The 23,546-nt window shown below is 40.2% G+C and overlaps 1 protein-coding gene across 1 annotated transcript; it reads left to right on the forward strand.

Annotated features, from left to right (window-relative positions):
* The first annotated feature begins 15,470 nt into the window (after window positions 1-15,470).
* On the forward strand, window positions 15,471-21,679 carry smtla (somatolactin alpha). The gene is made up of 5 exons (XM_088428133.1): window positions 15,471-15,601; window positions 16,001-16,194; window positions 17,722-17,835; window positions 18,361-18,540; window positions 21,378-21,679. Exons 1-5 carry the CDS (start codon window positions 15,490-15,492, stop codon window positions 21,570-21,572), a joined length of 795 nt encoding a protein of 264 aa, XP_088284259.1. The 5' UTR covers window positions 15,471-15,489; the 3' UTR covers window positions 21,573-21,679.
* Window positions 21,680-23,546: the final 1,867 nt, after the last annotated feature.

The raw sequence follows: 23,546 nt of genomic DNA on the forward strand, positions 1-23,546 counted from the left end.
TCTGTGTGGCAGTACTGTAGTAAAAGTCACATATAAGAATACAGCCAATCAAGGGGACCAACTGTATTAAATTACCTTTAAAGATTAATTTGAAATCATAAACCCTGATTATAGATCTATCTGTTTAATCGATCATGTGTTTATACATACAACTGAATGTACACATTCATGATGCTCATTAGACATTTGTGGATTCTCCTTACCATTTGTGGATTTTCGTTGCGCAATTGTGACTTCCATTGCGCATTTGTAACTTCAAGCCGCACATTTGTGGATTCTTGTTTTCGCATTTATGACGTCAATCGTGCATTTGTGGATCTTCGTTGCACCTTTGCGAATCTCATAACGCATTTGTGGATTCCCGTTACGCATTTGTGACTGCGGTTATGAACGCGGACTCTTTTTAGACATTTGTGGATTGAAATACGCATTTGTAAATATGATTGCTACAATAATTGTCCCATACTCCGAGGCCTATTTGACATCGCCTGTCTGACAAGGTCTACTATCATGCATGCTTTTTTTGGTTGGAATTGGATGTCCTCCCATTCGCCACCATATCTGGCATTTTGTGCGAGTTATTTGTGCAACTCATTTCACCCTTTACTGGGCACAGAGGCTGCTTTCGAACAGTAGTCTAACCAGGCAAAAACGGCCATTAATAGGCATGTGTTTTTCTATTTTTAAGCCCTAAATAGACAAGAATACACAGGATTTTAGAGAAATTCAGGGTAACTTACAATTTAAGCAATGGCTGTTATGGACGCTTTCAGACGTTTTGCCTGTTCAGACTAGGGCCGAAAGCGCTCGCTGTGCCAAGTAAAGGGTTAAGAGGCATAGAGAAGTGCCGCTCCGATTGCCCAATAGGAATCGGCTGCTTTGATGCGCATAGCACACATTGCCTCCGTCTAAATGCACCAAGCTGTGCCAGTCTACCAATTTTCCAAATCCTAGTCCGGCCCCACTCCAACTATGTCTGTGCCTCGCCTATCTTTAGACCTGCTCCTGATCACGAAGAAAGGGCCCTGAGTCTCTCTCTACCTTCTGCTTTTTTTCACAAAGCTTAACAGCCCCTACCCCCCCCCCCCCCCCCCACCCCCGCACCCATCCCCCACCCCCGCCTGTGTGGGAAATTGGGAGTAAATAATAAAGGTAAAAATTACTTATGTACTTATATGGATTGAATATCCGTGTTACTATGAAAGCTTTAGCATGTTAAGAAATCAATGTTGCCAAAAGCACACATACACGCAAACGCATGCTCGCATGCACATAAAAGTGATACTGATTTCAAAACTAAGGCCTCTTACTTTGTGTAAACTATAATTTATTCAGGTCATTGCATCTGTAATTATATCTCTACTGTGTTGTAGTTATTTTATTTTGCGTGTGTGTGTGTGTGTGTGTGTGTGTGTGTGTGTGTGTGTGTGTTTATATTAGTTTTATAATCTTCCCCTTTCATTATGTCCTATATTTCCTATTAGCTCAAGTCCTTCCTCAACTTCACTATGTGCTACCAATGGTGGATTCGGTCAAACATAAGTGCAGGATTTTAGCATCACCCAGTGGCATTATGCTTAACTACAACTTGTTTGTGTCACAGGTTTTTCTGCATCTTTCAGGGACTTTTATAGATTCTATTGAAATATCGTCTTCAAAGCACCGTGATAATGTTCATACTGTCGTTCCTCAATTTTATACCCGTGTTTAATGTCTTTATTCCAAAGGCCGCCAACACAAGAGCATCCTGCATCAAAGACAAACTAAAATGCCGATTAACTAATAGCAAAATAGCCAATGTGTCTCAATAGTCGCACCATAATCCACCTTAAACTGTGATTTTACTTTGATGTCCCTGACATTTGAAAAATATCACGTTTTCAGTGTCATTTTGAGCATTCATAATAGTCTAATGTCTTCCACTGATGGTTCACCTTCTCCTTTGCTAGTTCATCATATGGATTTCTTTTACAAACAGATCAGTGCTTTATCTTGTGTTTTGGTCTTAGCAACAAATATACAGCATAATGCGAATGATGCCATCTTCTTCCTATTCACCTTCATCTCCCTCCAAATGGGATAATTCTATGAATACACAGATAGTGAATGCTACCCCTTTCCTGTAAAATGTCAGTGAACAAAGGCAATGCCTGTCAGAAAAGTTCGTTTTGGCATTGAGCCTTGGAATACTGTAGAAGCCCAAGCTTAGGGATCACAAGTAAATGTTCTAGATTTTAGGAGAGGTGGGGGTTGGGCCATTGTGATACAATACTAATCATGTCTTGCCAGTGTTAACCTGTTCCACAAAATAGAAACTGCCATTCGTCTTCTGATTAGAATGTATATTATTTACCATATTATATATTACAATAATTGATTCCGGTGTGGTTGGAAAACTGGGTTACAGACACCAGTGTTTACAATCCAGATGTGTGAATTACTATACTTATTATCTTTGTCTTTGAATAATGATGCTTGAATATCCAGTAAATTCCCAGCCAAATCTGCATATTTCAGGGTGACACATGAAACATATGTACATGTAGCCTGTCAAACACAAATATGGTGACTTTTATTAGCACATAACCCATCCAATCATTCATACAAGTCAAGAAAAAGCTAATGACTCATCATCAATTTATGGAACTGAAAGTAGACCCCCCCCCCCAACACACACACACACACACACATATGTAAATGTGTACTCATACATATATTGAATTGAATTTATTCACTTTGACATTTAGAGCACAGGGCAGAAATTACATTGCATCAACCCCTATCACGGGCCTTAATGTGATTGCCAGTATGTGATTGCGAGGCCGGAGATCAGCTCTTGGACATTAAACAAGGCAACCGCAGCGTGGCTAAGTATTCAGGGAAGTTCTGCATCTTTGCCATGGAGAGTGTCTTTGGGGAGACAGCACTACGTAGGCTCTTTTACAGGGGGCTCCATCCCAAGTTAAAGAACAAGCTCGCCACCTGAGACGAGACCACCACCGTCGAGTAGCTGATCGCTCTGGCCATCCAGCTAGACAATCGGTTGCGGGAATGGGAGAGAGAGAGGGTCGCTGAATGGGTGGCCATCGACATGCCCCCATGCGGGGACATCGCCAACCGAGAGAGGAACACCAACGGCCCAGTGCCGGCACCTGCCGGGACTGCGGTTGGTGGTGGGCCGATACAAATTAGCGGGGGGCGCCTCACCTCATCGCTGCCTGCACGGAGCGGCCGGACTTCACTTCTACTCACCGGGCTGCTCACCAGGAGGCATTCCCGAACACCAGTGAGCACATCCGAGACATCAGGTCAGGTGTGATGGACAGAACCATATGCAAACGGTTGCAGCTCACGGGGGAGGTCGTCTACGCTGACAGACGACACCGCGCTGGTTGAGTCCGGGGCCAATGACAACTTCATTGACTTTACCGAGGCTAAAGCCTTGGAATTTTTCCTGATCCTTTTAGATGTTCCTAAACAGGTTAACGACCTAGTTGGGCGCCCGTTGGCGGTACTGACCCATCAGACATGTCCAGTTTCGCTCATAGTATTGGGAAATCACCGTGAGCAAATTAAGCTGTGCTTCTAGGGTTACCGTGGGTAGACTTACATAACCCGAGTATCAATTGAACCAAGCCAGTTATCACCTGGTGGAGTCCCTTCTGTCATGCACACTGTCTTCGAGCCGCGGAGTTTGCAGTTGTCCCGCTCACCGTTCCAAAACGTGAGGAAATCAATTTAGATGCATGCACCCGCCGTGTTCCAGAACATGGATAACGACATCTTGCGCGACATGATCAACCTGTTCTGCTTTGTGTATTTAGAGGACATATTGATCTTCTTCAAAACCCTGCAGGATCACCGGCAGCATGTCCGCTTGGTCCTGCAGCGCCTGCTGGAGAACCAGCTGTTCGTCAAGGCAGACAAATGTGACTTCCACCTGTCCTTGGTCTCGTTTCTCTGATTCATTGTGGAGAAGGACCAGCAGTGAGCCAATTCAGTCAAAATCCAGGCTGTGGTTGAATGACCTTTTCCTAAATTAAGAAAACAACTATGAAGATTCCTGGTGTTTGCTAATTTCTAAAGGCACTTAATCCGCAACTATACTATGTTGACTGAACCCCTGACAAAACTCACTTCGAGCAAGGTACCCTTCACGTGGGGCTCCAGGGCCAAGGACGCTTTTTGTCATCTTAAGACTAGGTTCACAAGGTCCCCTGTTCTCTTGCACCTGAAACCCAAGCTTCCGTTCACGGTTGAGGTTGATGCGTCCAACTCGGGGGTAGGCACAATTCTGTCCTAGCCATCGCCTGAGAATGGCAAGCTAACCCATTTTCATTCTTCTCACGTCGTCTCTCGCCAGCAGAATGAAACTATGACATGGCCAACCGACAACTCCTGGCAGTCATCCTGGCATTGGAGGAACTGAGCCACTGGCTAGAGAGCACGCAGCGGCCTTTCACTATTTTCTCTGACCATAAGAATCTAGCCTATCTCCACACCACATGTTGCCTGAACCCACGGCAAGACTGGTGGGTGCCATTCCTCACGCGCTTCAATTATGTTATCACCTTCTGACCAGGTTCAAAAAATGACAAACCGGACGCTCTGTTCCGCGTACATGAGGACACCACCTGCGAAAACCCACCTGAGACCATCATCCCGGGAGACCAGGTCCTCTGAGCCCTTCAATGGGAGCTGGCGGAGCGAGTTCAGCAAGCAGCAGGAGCCGGGCACGTTGACTGCCTGGAGGATAAACGGTTAGTGGTACCAGAAATCCGAACTGCAGCTGGAAAATATACCTAGTCAGTAGGTGGTTCTGTTGGCCAGGCTGGAGAAAGGACGTTGTGAATTATTTGATATAATATGCACTATGAATACTGTTTTCTAACCACTCACAATCAAACAAAGCTTTACCGTTCAGCCATTTTGGAAAAAGTTGAGGCCGACCAAAAGCAGACCACCATCTCCGTGAGGAGATGCCAACCGATAGCAGACCAGAGGAGGGGATGTAAAATCTCAGTATTCCACGTTGCGACATGAAAATAACATAAGTCGGGGACGCTGTAACACGGGGTTCCACTGTGTGTGTGTGTGTGTGTGTGTGTGTGTGTGTGTGTATATATATATATATATATGTAAATTATTCAAACAAGAATGAACATGAACTTACATGTAGCATCCATCATCATTTTCTTCATATCACAACCACCTCTCTAAAACGGTTTGCTTAGCCTTTGAATCTACTATTATAATTTATATGTAATCTGTACTTAATGGCTAATGTGCTTTTCTGTCCAAAATAGATACCCGGGTGCATGTCCTTTAGTTTATACTGAATTGCTTCAATGGTATGTATTTGTAATTTGCACATAATTTACCTGTAGAGTCGTTAAACCAAGTTTAGGGGAGATGAATTGCCCCCTTCTCATGATTTTATATATATATATTTATAGATACCCGGGTGCATGTCCTTTAGTTTATACTGAATTGCTTCAATGGTATGTATTTGTAATTTGCACATAATTTACCTGTAGTCGTTAAACCTAGTTTAGGGGAGATGAATTGCCCCCTTCTCATGATTTTATATATATATATATATATATATATATATATATATATATATATATATATATATATATATATATATATATATATATATATTTTTTTTTATAGTTTTTTTTTCTTTTGCTGTGCAGGTTTGTGTATCTGTTACGGTAACAGTCATTATTGTAAGTAACAATATGGCCACAAAACAAAAAATGCACTTATGTGCATTAAAACTCGGCTTATGTAGCTGACAGATCAACCTTCCTCAAATAGTGTTGAATAAAAAAATAAAAAATAAAAAAACACACATTTTTAAGTTACTGTTTAAAGGGTCATAATACTATATCTTATATCTGGATCACTATATATTTTTCAATTTCAATCTTTATGAGAACTGATCACCCCCCCCCCCCCCCCCCCCACAACCCTCACTTTTTTTTGTAACTGTATCCTTCATATGGTATCAAAATACAAAGATCAGATCAATATCAATTTTTCAAGTTTTCCCCCAACCAGCTTCCAGACAAGCTTCCACTGTAGAAACAGTTGTTTCTGTTTTATTCTTTTATGATGGGAAGTTAGACGATTCAAGGCAACTATCTGTGTCCAATTAATATGAGGACCAAAATACCACAATTAACTTCAACACTTAACTTATATACCCTGGTTTTCACATTTTTTACAATAGTGCTATAACAGCATGGATGGTGACTGGGGTTGTTCTATGATTTCAGACTGCTTTGTGACCTAAGGTTTCCATGACAAATGGCAAACCAAAATGGTTTCAGACCTCTCAATTAAAGGTGAATCAACATTTCACATTACATTTTATGTGACTGATTTCTGAGCTGCCATCTTGCCATCTTGTTTTTTTGTTAATAGCAGGCCGAAATGCAGTTTGATTCAGACAGCAAGGAAGAGAGGGGCAGACTAATAAAATACAGTAAAACAGCCTGAGCTTAAGAAACAGGTGAAGTACTAAGTGCACTTTGGGGTGAACTTCAGTTGTGATTGAAAGTAGCTGTATCTCTGCCCACACAAATTTTTCCCTCAGTATATGCATGCGTCATATTTCCATATCTAATACCAAGCACAATTGCTGCCAGATGCTTTGCTACACACCAGCATCACCTTGGTTGTGTGCTTGAATTTGTTGTCTGGTGTGACTAGCAAGGAGACATGACCGTTTTGAAATTTTAAGTCTATGTCTGCTCTCTTTATGCTTGGGACCTGTCAAAATAGACCCCCCCCAAAAAAAGACAAATCAAGATGCAAGGCAGCCCTCGTACTATAGCGCTTCTAAATCTCAGAGGAACCCGCACAAGTGGAGATGGATGAATGCATAATTGTTTTTTTACATGCAGGTGAGATCTGCGTGTGTCCCCAAGGGAGAGAGGTTTGTAAACAGAAAATAATGGAGCCCAATTAAAGCAATATTATGTTGAAAGGAGAAAGTCGTACGTCTTAGCGAAGGGAGACGATAATTAAGCTTGGGGCAAAATCATAATGGCTCAGTGTCGCACTTTCATTTGTTACCTCTTAGTGGCGGTCCCAGATGAAGTCTTGTTCTTCTTATACGTAATCAACTGGAACACTAAATTTGGTTCTAACAACACCAAATGACAAGTTGATTGAGACTGTAAATAGCATAAACAAATATTGGTGTGCCTGTCTCCTGACAGCATGAAAAGATCAAGTTTTGAGATGGAACCCTAAGGTACTTACTACCGTGGAAAGAAGAAGAAACATTTCTTCTTGTTTGTATTATAAGTATAGGGTGAGTGAGCGATCACTGACCTTTTTGAAACTGAGACCTACTTCTTCGGTACCTGTGCGGCAACGAGGCAGAAGTGTAGTTCCAATATTTGTATTGTAGTCTTTTTAAAAACAACAATTAAAAACAATACTTAAACAAGGCTGGAATGTTCTTGTCCGGTGCACTGGAAAGGCAGAGGCACTTCCAATCAATAAATACCACAACCTACTGAAATACACACGCACAGACACACACTTGTGAACACAAGAGAAAATAAGATCACCAACACTGAGATTGGAAGACCTCATCCAGTGATGCCGGAAGGAAGGCTCCAGCACTGTAAAAGAAATTCAAAAGCCAGTAAATAAATAGCAGTAAATAAACAACTGCTTATTACTAAAATCAACCCAAAACGGGCGTTAAAAGTCCAACAATAAAAGAAATCACAGTCCGAACGGGTGGAGAGGGCGCTAGCCCCCGCCTGGGAATCCACGGAGGTGGGCGGCTGAGACGTGGGGCACAATTCGGCCGTGCCAGGCGAACACCGCTCGGATGTGAAGGTCTCGTAGAGCCAACTACAACACAGTAGCAGCGTCTACAATGTTCAATGTCCCCTGTAGAGCAGATACTTAAGTCACGGGAAAGACAGGAACACAGCCGCTCATTCGGCTGTGATGCAGATCACGCTGGGTTTTAATAAAGCCGTTTTACTGCGTCGTGTCACTGAGGGCCTTACTTTAAAAACAGCCTTCAGTAATTTTGACGGATGCCATTGGAGGTACCCAGGAAGTGGGTGAACCTCCAAGCCAAAGGATCAGTAGAGGGCTCAAGCATTACTGTGCTTTATAGCGGGGCCTTGATTGTAAATTGGCAACCGCTGTGAGGTGCAGGGTGCAACATCTGCCACCAGGAGGCAGCTTTAGCCACTCATGCCACACTGGGTAATACGAAAGGCTACCAGTTTGATCCACGTCGGAAATGACGAATTTGTAAGTCTTGTCATTGTTATTGGTTAACATTTTTTTTATCCACGTGTTTGAATAGCATTAATTCAAATGAGAAATACATAATATGCTATTTGGAAGGTTTAAAATGGTTACGTATACAGTAGGCTACCTCTAATTTGATATAGTATGCATCCGTTCTATTTCGCCCCAGATGACCGCCAGAGGCGGTGCTAAAAGCACGAAATAAGCCTTCGTGCAAGCACAAGACGAGAATGCATACCATCAAAAACGTCATGTATATGACACCGGGGACATATATAAGGCAACGTCACACAGTAGTCTGTCTCTCAGAAACTTCTCACGCGTTGGTTTGCATGCTATTTGAGTGCCGCGCTTTTTGCGGTTTATTTATTTCCTTTCATCGCTTGTAGCCCGTTGAAGGTGTCCGTCAGGGTTGCAGTACTCTCCGCCCTCTGGTGGCTGCGAAGCTTGTGTTGGTTGATACTCATTTGTTTTGCTGCTGCGCAAGGTTTGCTGTGGCTTTGCTTCACAAGGTGAACTGTGTTTTATTTGTGTGCTACCACTTTCTGCTGTCTTTTTCTTTTGTGATTTTCGGCATTTTTTGTTGGTTACAACTCCGGCGTTAAAACCTGGTAACGCAAGCTTTTAATAGTGTTCATGGCCTGACGTGTGCCCGCTCGCCATAAAGTTGTGCTTTGTTTTTGCCTGGCTGTGAAGTTTCCGCAGCTGTTTGTGTTGCCTGATCACCCACCAGCTTTTGCTGTCGCGGCTGCGTGTGTCATCCGTCCTTGCCCCAGTCCCGCCTTTGCCACGTCGCTTGCGCTACACACACGTACTGACTGCTTGCTATTGTTCATCTTCCGCTGTACCGGCTATGTTATGCACTCGTTGCGGTCTTTGTGGCTTGTTCCTCTCGCCGATCTGTGGTGTCTCGCCTCTGTTCTCGGTCCCGTGTCTCTTGCCTGTCTCCAGCTTGCAGTGGTTGCGTCCCGCACCGGATCTTGCCTTGACAGTTTTTGTTGAACTTGTCTTGGTCGTATGAAGGCCTCTGTGCTGTGCTCCAATTGTGGCTGTCGCGTTGGCTGGTGGATTCACGGGGTGGCCGCGTTTTGCATTGCCTCGACTCAGAATCAGCACACGGTGACATGGCCTCTTTGCCGCAGGTGAGTGTGGCCGTGGATGATGCGACCGGTTCTTTGGAGTCCAACAAGGCTACGTCCGTTGCCCCTGCCGGCTGAGCCTTGGCTTTCGGTGAGCCGTCCTCTTTTCAAGGCGCTGTTGCACCGGACCTTTACAGGGATGTTGATGCCATTTCTCTGTCTTTCGACTCATGCTTTCGTTAGTCTGCTTTCGATTCCAAGGACTCCACTGTGCATCCCCTCTTTCTGAGAGGGGCATGTCGCTCACCGTATTGGGTGATGCGGATTCACTTGTGTCTCTTTTGCCGCTCTGCTTTGCAAGAGCTTCAGGTGGATTTCCTTGTCCCCATTCTTCCCAGAGAAATCCCTTTTTCCGGCATGGCCGCCTTTCTGCTGCCTTCACTGTCCTACAGTGTGGGCATTATTTAGATCACTTGCTGCCCTGTTGGGCCGATTAGAGTGCTTTTGCCCACCTTACTTCTGACGGGCATACAATGGTGGCGTTGCAGGATGCTGCTAAGATTGGGTTAGGCCACATGCCTGTTGTGGAGGAGGATGTCACTTCCTTGCTCTTGTCACCAGACAAGCTTGCTTGGCGCACATGGCGTTGTCCTAACATACAAGGTCGCATGGCGGATGACCTCATTGCAAAGGCCTACAATGCATGTGCGCGCTTGGCTGGCATTGGCAACTCTGTCTCGCACCTGCTGTTCGCTGCCATGGCTGTGGCGCGGAAAGAAGATATTGAGTCAGTTTTGTCGTTTGGTGAAGCCTGTCTACATGCTTTTGTCCTTATCACAAGGGACCACGGGTGGGCGATGTCCTACTTGGTGCGTTTGCACCGCCTTCTGTGGTTGTCTCGGTCCTCTTTAACTGAGTCCCCCAAGCATACTTTGCGGGACTTCCCTATAGTCCATGGGACTTTTTTTGTGCCCGTGTGCAGCTCTCCGACCATGACAGAGCTTTGGCCAGTTCTGATCCTTCTCGGTTTCCTGCCTCTGTGGTCGTTACCGTGTTCTGTCGCGTGGTCAAGTGTATAGGGTTGCCTTGGGCTGTACTGAAAGGGGTTCCCTTGGAGGATGTTTGTGCTGCTACTTCTGGTCATCCCCTGGCACTTTTGCCAGGTTCTACTGTGTGGCTGCCCCCCATTCTCGGGCTCTTCGGGCGTGTCTGTGTAAGGTTGAGGTGAGTGTCGGGGTCTCCTCGTGATCTCACTTTTATTCATCATTCCGTACTTTTAGCGCTGTCTCTGACAGTCTGCAGGGGCGAAATAGAACAACAGTTACGTATGTAACAGCGGTTCTATGAACAGCGGCGGACCACCAGAGTTACTTGTCACTCGGATTCCTTGTCGCTGCATTGTTCACGCAAGTGTGTTTGTGTGTGTGTATGTGTGTGTATATATATATATATATATATATATATATATATATATATATATATATATATATATATATATATATATTTATATATATATATATATATATATATATATATATATATATATATATATATACAGTGGTACCTCGGTACTCGACCGCCTCTATACTCGACCAAATCGGTGCTCGACCAAAAAATTCAAGTAGATAATGCATCGGACCTCAAACAGATTTTCGGTGCTCGACTAGCCGAGCCTAGCCGAGCCGAGCCGAGCCGACCCGAACGCGCTCCTCGGCCCTTCTCGGCCAGCGGGTAAGCGCCAGTTCAACTCAGACCGCCAGCGGAGTAAGACGTTTGTTCGAGTATTTCTTCCCGGATTTAAACTTTTTCGTGTTGCTCTAGCCCTTAATAATGGGTCCAAAGAAAGACAGTGATAAGGGGAAGGCAAAGAGGAAAACAATGAGGACCACTATTGAACCGAAGAAGGAAATTATAGCAAAATATGAACGCGGTGTACCTCGCGTCGCAGTTAGCTAGCGTCATCATGGAAGGAGTAACTCCCTCCCGTCCTCTCCACATCCATTCCTGTATGCCATCAACCACTCTCCAAAACGTAAGTAAATTATACAAAATGGTTTATAATGCTTTATTTATCTTTATCTTTATCATGTACTGCTTGTGCACATTTACTTGTGCACACATACTTTCCATTATTTCTTATGGGAAAATTGCTTTCGGTGTTCGAACAAATCGGTGCTCGACCACCACCTCAGAACGGATTATGGTCGAGTACCGAGGTACCACTGTAATATATATATATATATATATATATATATATATATATATATATATATATATATATATATATATATATATATATATATGATATTATATCCATGCAATTGCCACCGGGCAGGTGAGCCCACCAACTGGAAAGTCATAAAAAAAAGTCCTGTAATTCCCCAGCTGCAGTAAACCTCCTCAACAACAACAAAACCTGCATGTGCAAAAATACAAAAAAAAAAAAAAAAACATGCTTAGAAGCCTTTCCCTCTTTCTTGCTTCCCCTCGTAACAAAAAAATCCCCGTTGCATAATATGAATTTTTTTTCTATGCATTTGCTTAGCACTGAAATTCACTACAGCAAAAACAAGCCTGCAGCAAAGGTCACATTTGTCTAAAAGTCTTTTACATAAAGCCTCCGGTTTCATGTTTGTGTGTGACCAGCTTCAATGGAGTTTTGCGTCATCACGCTACTCTTTTTCCTGCCGAAGACACGAATACCAATTACGTCAGAGGCGGATGTTCTTTCTGATAGGACAGAATTTGCGACATTACTGCCACCTAGCGACTTGGCATGCTTGTACACAAATTTTAAACTGCACAATGCAGTTTAATATAGACACAACTTTTTTTAAATAAACAACAATGAGGGAGAGACTTTGGGGATTGTTACATGTGGACAAGGCCTTAGTAATATTCCTGTGTGTGAACAAAGATGGATTCGGACGGTAGTTCAGCCTGCTTGCTTCTTTTATTAAAAACAATGATGTAACAACATCAGCGAACATGAGCTTTTGTGACTAACGTCCCCCTTCATCCTGCCACATTAATTGTTGTAAAATATGGCCCATGTGAAAATGGACAACTGAGTGTCAAAACTCAATTTACATGGCTGACAAATCAATCTTCCTTGAAGGCTGTCGAAAAAAAAAAAAGTTACTGCTTATAGAATACACCCATACTTTTGGCCTTCATATTTGGGGAAAAAGTACATCTTATATTTGGGGAATCATGGTTGGTGTCAGTGATAAAAAGCATACAGTTTTATTTAAACGTATAATATTTTAAAGATAATAAGCTTATTTATGGTCAGCCGGGGGGGCTTTTTCCTCTTTTCTCGGGGGCTTTGCAAAATATAATTGAAGAGCACTCATTTATTTTGACTTGATAATGTTTTAAGGTCAAGTCATACATCTACTCCCTACACACATCTAGTGTCTCTTGCTTGTGGGTCACCTCAGTAAAAAATATTATTAAGTTTGGATTGATACAGTCTCATTCAACACCCTTAAAGGTTTACTAAATTTAGTTTGCCATTTTCATTTTTAAAAAAGGTAATAGTTTGGCATTTATTAATTTGATAATAATTTTTAATGTACTTACTAATGTACTAATTATACTCTAACACCCCTCAGTGTCAATCTCGCCCCGATTTGGGATGTTGCTCTTGATAGATGCAAAAAAAAAAAAGCATTAGGAGGCTAAAAATTACTGTAGATAGGTAGATAGTCTAAACAGGGAGAGATTCAAAACGGCACCCTGCTTTTATTCCTAAATGCTTGCAGATGGGAATTATATTTGATTACACTAGGGGAATGAATGTCCATTATCATGCCTCGCTGTGATTGGCTCTTACCTGATCCCTTAGTACATGAATTGTTATACATATAAGTTAACAGTAAGTAATAAAATGTGTTTAGAACGGTATTCATTGTTCATGAAAAAGAAATTAGTCATTAATTTATTATTTGGACAAAAATATGTTTTTTTTTTTGTACAAAAATGTTTTTGGGTTTTTTTTTGGAATGGCTCGATGAAATTATTATGAAAGTTTAGTATTAGGATAATCACCACAAAATAGATGGATGTAAAAAATGGCCATGAAAATAATCAGAACTGAAAGATTTCTTCTTGGGAAAAAAAAAAAAATAAGGAGTGCACACCTGCCATGTAGGAGGTGAGGTGGATAGAATTTTTTTTTAATATTTAAATAAATGGCCGTAGTGAGTGAAGTCAACTTGAAGTGTGAATATCTTTAAAATGTGTAAATATGCACCATGACTGATGCTGAATCCAGCAACATGATACCCACCAGATGCTACTTCTAATCCTGGAAAACACAAGAAAAGCCGTCATCAAGGTTAGACAAAATCTCCTGCTGTTTTAGTCATAATCTGAGTCACCTGTCTAGATTGCAAATGGTCAGAAGGTAGCCATTGACTGATATACAAAAAAAAAAAAAAAAAAAAAAAAAAACCTAAATCTGTCTGCGCCTCCCACTTACACACCGGCCAATATTATCTATAAAAATTGTATAAGTATACCTGAAACTGTATCCTTTTTAAAATTGACAAAATGAAAAAGCAATATGAGCCAACTTTCATCTTTTTTTTTTTTTTACAGCATTTATGTAGATTAAAGGTTTGTGTAAGCAGCAAAAAGTAAAAGTGAATTAAAGTGCCTGAACATCGCAAATTCGCAACGCAAATTCACTGTATCACGGGCTATACAAACCTATGTTTCTTAGCTAATGCATGTAAAACCCCAGGTAAAAACATAAACATTGTATATGCATATTAAAAATTGGTATCAAAATCATAGTAAGTGCTACTTATATATGATATACATGCATACAATTAAATATCATAAATATATAAATACAATAAATAATAAATATATAAAGTATATAAAATATATAAATATATAAAGGATTTATTTACCTTTGAGCAATTTATGGCCATATTCCATAGTGAAGGTAGGCTAGCCTAGGCTTGGCTAGCTTAGCCTTCTTCATGTTTCTTGATTATCTCCAGCTTCATTTCCATATAAATCATCTTCTTATTTCTCTCTTTAACATCACTAGCATTCTTTGGACCCATGGCTAACCAGTTAAAGTTTGAATTAAGCACTAAAATGTACTATAAATACATTTTTGTAAGCACGCACAGGAGAACAAAACTTTAATGTTCCGCCATTTTGGAACTAGTGACGCCGACCAATACCAGACCGGCAATTTAAGTGTTTCCGGTGCGTCAACCAATAGTAGATGCGTATTGTAGTGAAGTAATCAGTGATGCATGTATAGAAATATGAGCGCAGAGTGCACTCGCACAGTCACTGTTCTTGTTTGTGAATTGTTAAATCAATTTTGTACGAGCGCAGAGTGCACACGCACAGTCACTGTTCTTGTTGGTGAATTGTTAAATCAATTTTGTACGACAATATTCACACATGAATTTTTCTTTCTTGATAGATTATTTATTTTTGAATTTATGTATTTTATTCTTTATAATTTCTATAAAGGACTATATACTATGGTCTACTGTCTTTTTGTAGTAGCTCTTGTATACTGTGTGTATTGTTAATGTTCAATGTTTGATATTGTCTGTAATTTGAATATTTAAAAAAAATTGTATTAGAAAAAAAAAAAAAAAGACTCGCACAGTCATGCGAGCACACTGACCGCCTGGTACCATAAGGCAAAAAAGACGGCATAAAGAGGGGACAAAAAAATGGCGCCGTCTTTGTCGTAAGGTGAAAAAACGTAGGGCAGGGACGTCGTAAACCAGGGGTCCACTGCGTGTGTGTATGTGTGTATATATATATATATATATATATATATATATATATATATATATATATATATATATATATATATATATATATATATATATATATATATATATATATGGTCTTTATTATCAGTACAAGGCAAAAAGATTTTGACTAGGATTTTGTGTCAAACATTTTAAGATTATTTTAATAGGTGTTTTTAAAGTATTGTTCCATTTAATATTGAAAAGCACATGCATTTAAACTTGGAACAAAAAAGTGAAATATAAAACCGCCCTTCTCTCCAACTTAAAACACAAAGGTGGCAGTTAAACACGTAAGTTTGCCCACCCTAGCCAAGATGACCTTTTTTTGTATTCATGGCCTGGTCAGGCTGCATAAAAGAGCCTCACCTCTCCCATATGGCCACCACCTTGAAGACTTCAGGGACAGAAGAATCCACAGGATGATTGGTCATTATTCCTGCACACTTTTTATACCTCTAAATACAGATGAGACAGTCCTGTCCAGTGTTTAAGCCTTTGCTCCTTGAAGATTCAAGACACAAACGAAAAAAGAAAAAATTAGTATAAAAAAAAAATATATATATATATATATATATATATATATATATATATATATATATATATATATATATATATATATATATATAGTCTGTCCGGGCCAAATTACAATTTGTGTTTCCAAACCAAGGCTCGAAAACACTTTTTTAAAAGCTTTTATGCAAAACTTTGACTTAATTTCTAGAGCAATTTTCACATTTTCAAGATTGATTTGTAAAATTCCTTGTTTCAGTTCCATCATGGAAGAGCAGTAAATATACCAGCTGCATTGTTTGTGTTTGTTTTCAGGCAAAAAGGAAGCTCTATGGGCTGTGTTTTTATGGCCTTGCCTCCTTAGCGCCGGCTTCCTGCTTGAGTGTACTGACCAGGACCAGGTCATCCACCCCTACTGTTTATCCATTTCACAAGAGAAACTTCTGGACAGGGTGATCCAGCACGCCGAGCTCATCTCCCGCGTCTCCGAAGAATCATGCTCATTGTTTGTAAGTACAGTCGAACCTCTCCATAGTGAACCTCTACAAAGTGAATCTCTCTTCATAGTGAACGAATCTTTACGGTCCCTTGCAAAACAGCTATATTTGACGTGTATGTAAAACCTCCTCATAGTGAAACTCCACATAGTGAATAATCTCTTCATAGTGATGCTATTAGTCAGTCCCTTGACAGCATCTACCTCTATATTGTGAATATCTGAACTTATCGAAAATTGTGAAGTTGTAAAATTGGGCGCACTGTCGGGATTTCCTCCCTGCCTAGCCGCTCTCGCGCGCCGCGACTTTCTCTTGCATTTTCACTTCGTCCGCCGTCCACTGCGCATGCGTTTCTCCGCTGGTCATCCCTCCGAAAATTCTAAGATGTCGGAATCTGCCGTGAAAAGTATGGATGCTAGATCTATAAGTCGGAAGCGAAAGCCTTTGTCGTTGGAGGAGAAGTGCGACATAATTCGGAAGTGTGCGAGTGGAGTGAAGCAGAATGCCATTGCAAAGGAGTACGATGCTTCGCCTGCTGCGATATGTGGCATTCTGAAGAAGAGAGAAGAGATAATGCGACTTGTGGAATAATAATAAAGATATTTGTTCAATGTAAAATGTTTTTACATTAGTTTTACCGCATTAGATTTTAGTGTTTAAACAACTTAAGTTGTTTAATGTACATTTATTTACATATTTATTTTTAAAAAAACATATATAAAATTATTTACATATTTATTAAAAAATTATTCACATATTTCATCAATGAATTCTGAACATTTTAGGAAAACCTCTATAAAGTGAATCTCTCTTCATAGTGAACTTCTCTCCTCGGACCCTTGAAGTTCACTATGTAGAGGTTCGACTGTAATACCAACCTTAAGATGTTCAATAGTTGCATCAGGAGTGGGGACCACCATAAGCACAAGTTAAAATATGTGGGTTGCATCTCAAATAGATACGAACCCAGACGATTTAATAAAAGTTCTGTAAATTCTACATTAGAAATAAAAAAAAAACACATTGGCAAGCCTTATCTACAGTATGATTATATTAAACATTTGATAGGAAGGTATTAAAATTCACAATTATTGCGCAAAAGCTTAATTCAAATGATATTAGGCGGCAGGCAGGGTATACTCTGGACTGCTTGACAGCTAATCATTAGGCAATTATTAGGCAATATTTTAAACCATTATAATCCAATATTTCAATGTCCAGCCATCCATCAATCTGAACCGCTCATTCTTAATAGGGTATGGCATATCAATGTTTGAATTAATCCATCAAAGTGAAAAATTATCTTTATAAAGCAAACATTTTTAACAATAATGTTGAATAAGTCGCTCAATGAAATACATGGACATTTAAATTCTCACAAAGATAGAATGACATGTAGAACTTGCAGTAGAACATGCTGGAACACTAGTGAAGGCCTTGTTGACTACATGTTGGAAATTTTTCATTGTCGTTTTTTTTGTTAAAGAAACTTCCTTGTTTAGAGAGTATGCTTCCCACCTCTGTCTGCATCATATGCAGGAGGACATATTTGTTCCATATCCGTTACGACTTCAGAGGAATCAAGAGGCCTATGCATGCCTTACGAAGGCCATCCCCATTCCAAGCTCCATAGGCGAAGTCCAGCAAATGTCTGTAAGTAAAAGCCTTTGCTATACTGATGCTTTGCTTTCATGTATTTTTTTTTTTCAAATAGCTAGCTAGCTGTGCTAGTTGCACTACTGACTGGTCAAGAATGAACAGATATGTTTGACAGTTATAGATATATAAAAAATCATAAAAATAAAAAACTATATGTATGTTTTATAATAAGTGGGTAGACACACTCTATATTGTCTGAAATCATTGAAAAGAGGGGAAAATTAGAAGATGACTTCCCTTAGGTTGATACAAAAAAAAGTAATGTAAAATAGTAAAATAACCGCTTAAGATGCTACATCTTGTATACCAGGGGATCCCACAGGGTCAGAGAAGCTAGCTTGATCATGTCATTCCTGCTGAGTAAAGTAGCACTTTTTCTCTCTTCCAATTGTTAATTTGAGAAAAAGGGGTTGGGGAGTTATGGTGTGGGCATTTTGTATTGAAATCTATACGCCCCGACCCTATTTTTAATGGCAGTTAATTGTGTTGCACAGCTAGTAAATCATGCATGTTTTCCAGGACAAATGGTTACTCCACTCTGTGCTAATGCTGGTCCAGTCATGGATTGAGCCCTTGGTATACCTACAGACAACATTGGACCGCTACGATGGTGCGCCAGAAATGCTCCTCAATACGACCAAGTGGATGTCTGACAAACTCATCAGTCTGGAACATGGAGTGGTCGTTCTCATCAAAAAGGTAGGTCATGTAAATTGCAATGAAAGATTCTTCAAGTAGAATCTGGCCCAAGGTGGTTTGACCTTTGAAATGCTCATATCTAAATTTCTGGAGACTAAACGATTTCCATCATAAAACGTCTGACACATCACAAAGGCATATTTTTGACAGAAGTCAATTTTATGCTTACATCCTTCTGTCCATTTACTAGAGCCACTTATCTTCACAACGGTTGCAGGCTTGCTGGTGCCTATCGCAGCTGTCTTCCGGCAGTAGGCGGGGGACACCCTAAACTTGTTGTAAGCCAATTGCAGGGGACACAGAGAAAGACAGCCATTCATGCACCCAATCACACCTAAGGACAATTTATTACATCCAATTCACCTTTCATGCATGTTTTTGGAGTTTGGGAGGAAGCCGGAGTGCCCGGGAAGAACCCACATGGGCTCGGGGAGAACATGCAAACTCCACACAGTAAGGCCGGAACAAGGTGGACTTGAACTGTGAGGCTCACTGCGCCACGAGCTTCCCTTTATGCATAAAAAATATGCATACGAAACCTTTTTTACACATTTTGAAAAAAAAAATGCTATCCACCTATCTTTTTTTTTTTATCTATTTATGTATCCCACTGATACATTAAAAAACATTTTTTAATTAATTGCTTATCATATTGTACTCAGCATACATGTTAGGGACATATGCATTGTCCTACTATATGGCACATCCTATTTCCTATTATATGGTTATAGTTACACTTTTCCTCAGAGATGGGCAACTTATATTTTTTTGCTTGTCCGACATTCATCATTCATCAGAGCGCCCCGCCCCCCTTCCGTCATCATCAGTCTGTCATTTTTTCAAGTCAAACGAAATTATAATAGTCAATCCGTCTGTGCATTTTTGCCCAACCTTGCGCCACCATTTCTCATTTGTCAGGGAGTGGTCTATTTCTGTCTGCACTCAAACTAATTATTTGTTCTGTTTTTGCACTTACTCGTACAGTTAACACCATGCCTGTGGTTCTACAGTTACTCTGCAATTGAAACACAACATAAGTGTATCATGAAAACGAAGCCAGCTAAGGGGTTTATCCCTAAACTATAATGCTGTACGCCATCATGCTTATTATTTGACATCTGAGGGAATACAGTGGTTAAAAGTGCAATAACCAATCATGTCCACTGGATAGCATATCATGCTTTACATGATACTCAAACGATGGACCTCAGTTCTCATTTATAACTGCCTGCCCTACAACTACAGAGGGTTTCATTAACTTTTGTCTAAATATCATCCGTCACATACACTAGTAAAAGAAAGTATTTCTGAGGTTGAATTAACTAAAACAAACGAGCAAGCAAATAAACAAACAAAGAAAAAACGCCTTTACAAACCCGCCAAACAAACCTGAATGCAATTTGGGATGCAGAATCCATCGGTTGCTTCGAAGAGTGACCGCTTGCAGATAAAATGTATCCCTGAATGCTCTAATTAGCAAGCAATTTCTTCATGTAAAACACATTTAAAAAGCAAAATAACATATAAAATATTCTTAACACTTAATTTGAAGCCTTACGTTTAACTTTTGGTCGAAGAGATTGTGTACAATACGAGTTTTGAAGCCAGGACTAAAAAAGGGAGCAACTACAAATAAATCTCCAGTAAAAGTCAGCTGTGTTATAGCTGAAGATGACAAGTAGCGAATTGAACCATCTCTGTTTATTCACTCAACTGAACATGTTTCTCCACTGGTTGAAGAAACACTAGCCAAAGCGATTATTGTCATATTGGCTGCAGGCTGACTACAATTTGTTCTATAAAAATGCTCCAACATAGCAGATAGTCATGTAATTCAGTTGAATTATATTTAAGGAAGCAAAAAGATGCGTGGCGGGCAGGTAGTGTCTATCCTCCTGACGATTATAACGACGGATGAAAAATGCAATTCCGACATTTAAAGTTTTTTTTTTTTTTTTTTTTAGTATTCCCGTTATTTGTCAGTCCATCATCAAAATGAGTTTACGTCGGTGACCAACTGACGAAAAGTCATTCGATATATTCATCTTCGTATAAAATATATTGGATATTAAAAAGGGAAATCCATCATCCATTACCTACTGCGTATCTGGTTTTGGGTCAATGGGGCAGAAGGTTTAGCAGGGAAGCACAGACTCCTTTCCCCACCCACTTTGTCCAGCTTCTCCGGAAACTCATTTACAGTAAGCTCCTTGCAGCCCAGATTTGCAGGTGCTGATCTTCATGCCAACATGTTCACATTCGGCTGTGAAACACTCAAGGGAGAGTTGGAAGTCACGGCTTGAGGAAGCCACCAGCACTACACCATCTGCAAAAAGCAGAGATGCAATGCTGAGACCACCAAACTGGACCCCCTCAATGCTCCTGCTGCGCCTATCAATTTTGTCCATAAAGATAATGAACAGAATCGGGGACAAAATGTAAAAAGGGTGGTACAGGAATTGGATAGCCGTGTCTAAAGGTTTGTGATGACATTGTGACATTGTGATGACAAGCACTGTTCACAATACATCCTGAGGAACACGGTTGAACGCCTTATTCAGATCTGCTCCATTGTTCCCCAGGTGGGACGACGTTCCATATTCGTAAAGCAAACTTCTGATTAATTTATGATTTTAATTATTGTATTGTATTAATGTATTAGTTTATTGGATGGGAGGTCATTTAATGAATCGGGAAATTATTCCATTTCTAATATTTGATCGGAAAATTGTTTCACAATACATAATGTAAAATATTTTTTTTGTATTCATCTATTTATAGCAGTGACAAGTCATGACAGGACATAAACTATTGATTGTTTAAATGTTTCTGTTCAGATGCTAAATGAGGGCTTACTGACGACCAGTTACAGCGAACAAGGCTTGTTCCAATACGACATGCAAACCGACATGGTGGAATCTGTCATGAGGGACTATATCTTACTCAGCTGCTTCAAGAAAGACTCCCATAAGATGGCAACATTCCTCAAGGTTCTCAAGTGCAGACAAACTGACAATTATGATTGTGCTTGAAACATAGATAATACATTTTTAAACTTGGTTGGCATTCCTAATAGATAGTGTAAGTGTACTTTCTGTAACAGAAAATACCTTAAATAAATCATTTCAAGACAAAAAAATGCGTTGGTCTTTTTACAAAAGTCAGTAAACAGAAAGTGTCAAGCTGTATAATGAAAGCTCACCAGGAGGTTTCAGACACAGATGTTCATAACTCACACAACCCCTTGTTTGAGTTAACTATGCCAAAGGCAGCGCACAATTAAGGCACAAGGGACAAGGAACACAATAGAATTTAGTTACATACAGCAGATTAGTTAATGATGGTGGAGTCATACATTTGTCTGACTGGGGTTAATGCAGTGCGGGTTCAATTCCCACTCAGTGACAGTGTTAAAGTGAGTGAAAATGGTTCTGTGTCTTCATGCAATTGACTGGAAACCAATAGTTTGAAGAGAAAAAACTTTTTTTTTTTTTTTATTTTACAAAGGAATATCCAAAACATGTGCAGCCTGAGCCAAGGCAATTTCTCCATATAGATAATGCATTATGCAGATCAAAAATTTAAAGAGCAAACCACAATGCGAAACCACTTTTGAGCCTTGTTTTGTATAGCCACTCTCCCAAGTTCTTAAACATTTGTACTCACAATGGTCACCGACTGGTGCCTATCCCAGCTGCCTTTGGACAGTTTGCCGGGGAATCGCAAGTCACACACCAACAACCAACCTTTCGCCCCTAAGGGACGTTTGGAGTGTCCAGTATACCTATTATGCATGTTTTGGGGATTGTGGGAGGAAACCAGAGTACCTGTAGAAAACCCATGGGCAAGGGAAGAACATGCAAACTCCTCACAGGAAGGCATATATATATATATATATATATATATATATATATATATATATATATATATATATATATATATATATATATATATGTGGTATATTACAGTAAATCCTCGCTACTTTGTGTTTCCAATATACTTTTTTCCATTATGTGGATTCGCGACTTTGTGGGTTTTTTTTTTTCATTTCGTAAGCATAGTATAGGAGAGGTATAGTGCTTCAGCGACCAGAGATGTGGCTGTGGCCTGCCATTTGGGAGTGAACGAATCCGCCATTTCCTACATGAAGAAGGATGAGGCGAACATTAGGAAGATGGCTGCCTTCACCAATTCAGCGAAGCTAGTTGTCATGTTAAGATCGAATGTGTGGAAGGTGCTTTAGCAATCTGGATTGTCAACTGCTAGAAGAAGAACATATGGTACCCCTTTCCTTTGAAATCTTGTGCAGCTGTTATCGTATTAGTAGCACCCTGGACGCTGAATTAAAGTCTAATCTGTACATGATCAAATTTAATTACAATGGAGAGTTTACACTTGAAATACCATTTTATGATAAGAGTAATCTAGGTAAAATATTCCCAAGGGTGTCTTCTTCTGTCTATGGTTCCTACCTGTGTGTTGACAACAATGTGTGCCAGAGTGCGTTTCTTGAGTTACACAAAACGTCCCTGTGGCGTTTTAATCTACTCAGCCCTAACTACTGTCCCACAGGAATGTTCGTCTCAGTCATGAAGCACACCCACAGCAAAAGGCACAGACACGCATATTGTCCGAGCAGAGAGAAACACAGTAAGGAGCAGACGGTCACCAGACCATTGGAAATGTCTTACCTAGATTTCTTTTATAATAAAATGGCATTTAAAGTGTAAACTCTCCATTGTAATAATCTTAGGGCATGTACAGATTAGACTTTAATTCAACGTCCAGGCCACTGTTATGACAGCAGCGATGTGAAACTTAAAAAAAAAAGCGGGAACGGTTCACTTACTGTACAGTGTATAAGGTTTAATCATTTAAGATTTAAGTAAATATGTGTACCGCTGTAATATTTGTCTTAAATAATATGTATAGCATGAAGACGTTTCACATTTAAAAATAAAAAAAAAATATTATATATATATATATATATATATATATATATATAT

The sequence above is a fragment of the Hippichthys cyanospilos genome, chromosome 11, assembly GCF_059441005.1.
Source record: "Hippichthys cyanospilos isolate Australia breed blue-spotted pipefish chromosome 11, RoL_Hcya_1.0, whole genome shotgun sequence".
NCBI classification, from domain to species: Eukaryota; Metazoa; Chordata; class Actinopteri; order Syngnathiformes; family Syngnathidae; genus Hippichthys; species Hippichthys cyanospilos.

Bases quoted from the DNA above. Each gene is read 5' to 3' on its own strand.
- smtla (XM_088428133.1), top strand. From the start codon at position 15,490: ATGACCTTTTTTTGTATTCATGGCCTGGTCAGGCTGCATAAAAGAGCC. The intron at 15,602-16,000 runs GTCATTATTCCT...GTTTGTTTTCAG, and splicing joins AAGAATCCACAGGATGATTG to GCAAAAAGGAAGCTCTATGG. The intron at 17,836-18,360 runs GTAAGTAAAAGC...CATGTTTTCCAG, and splicing joins GCGAAGTCCAGCAAATGTCT to GACAAATGGTTACTCCACTC.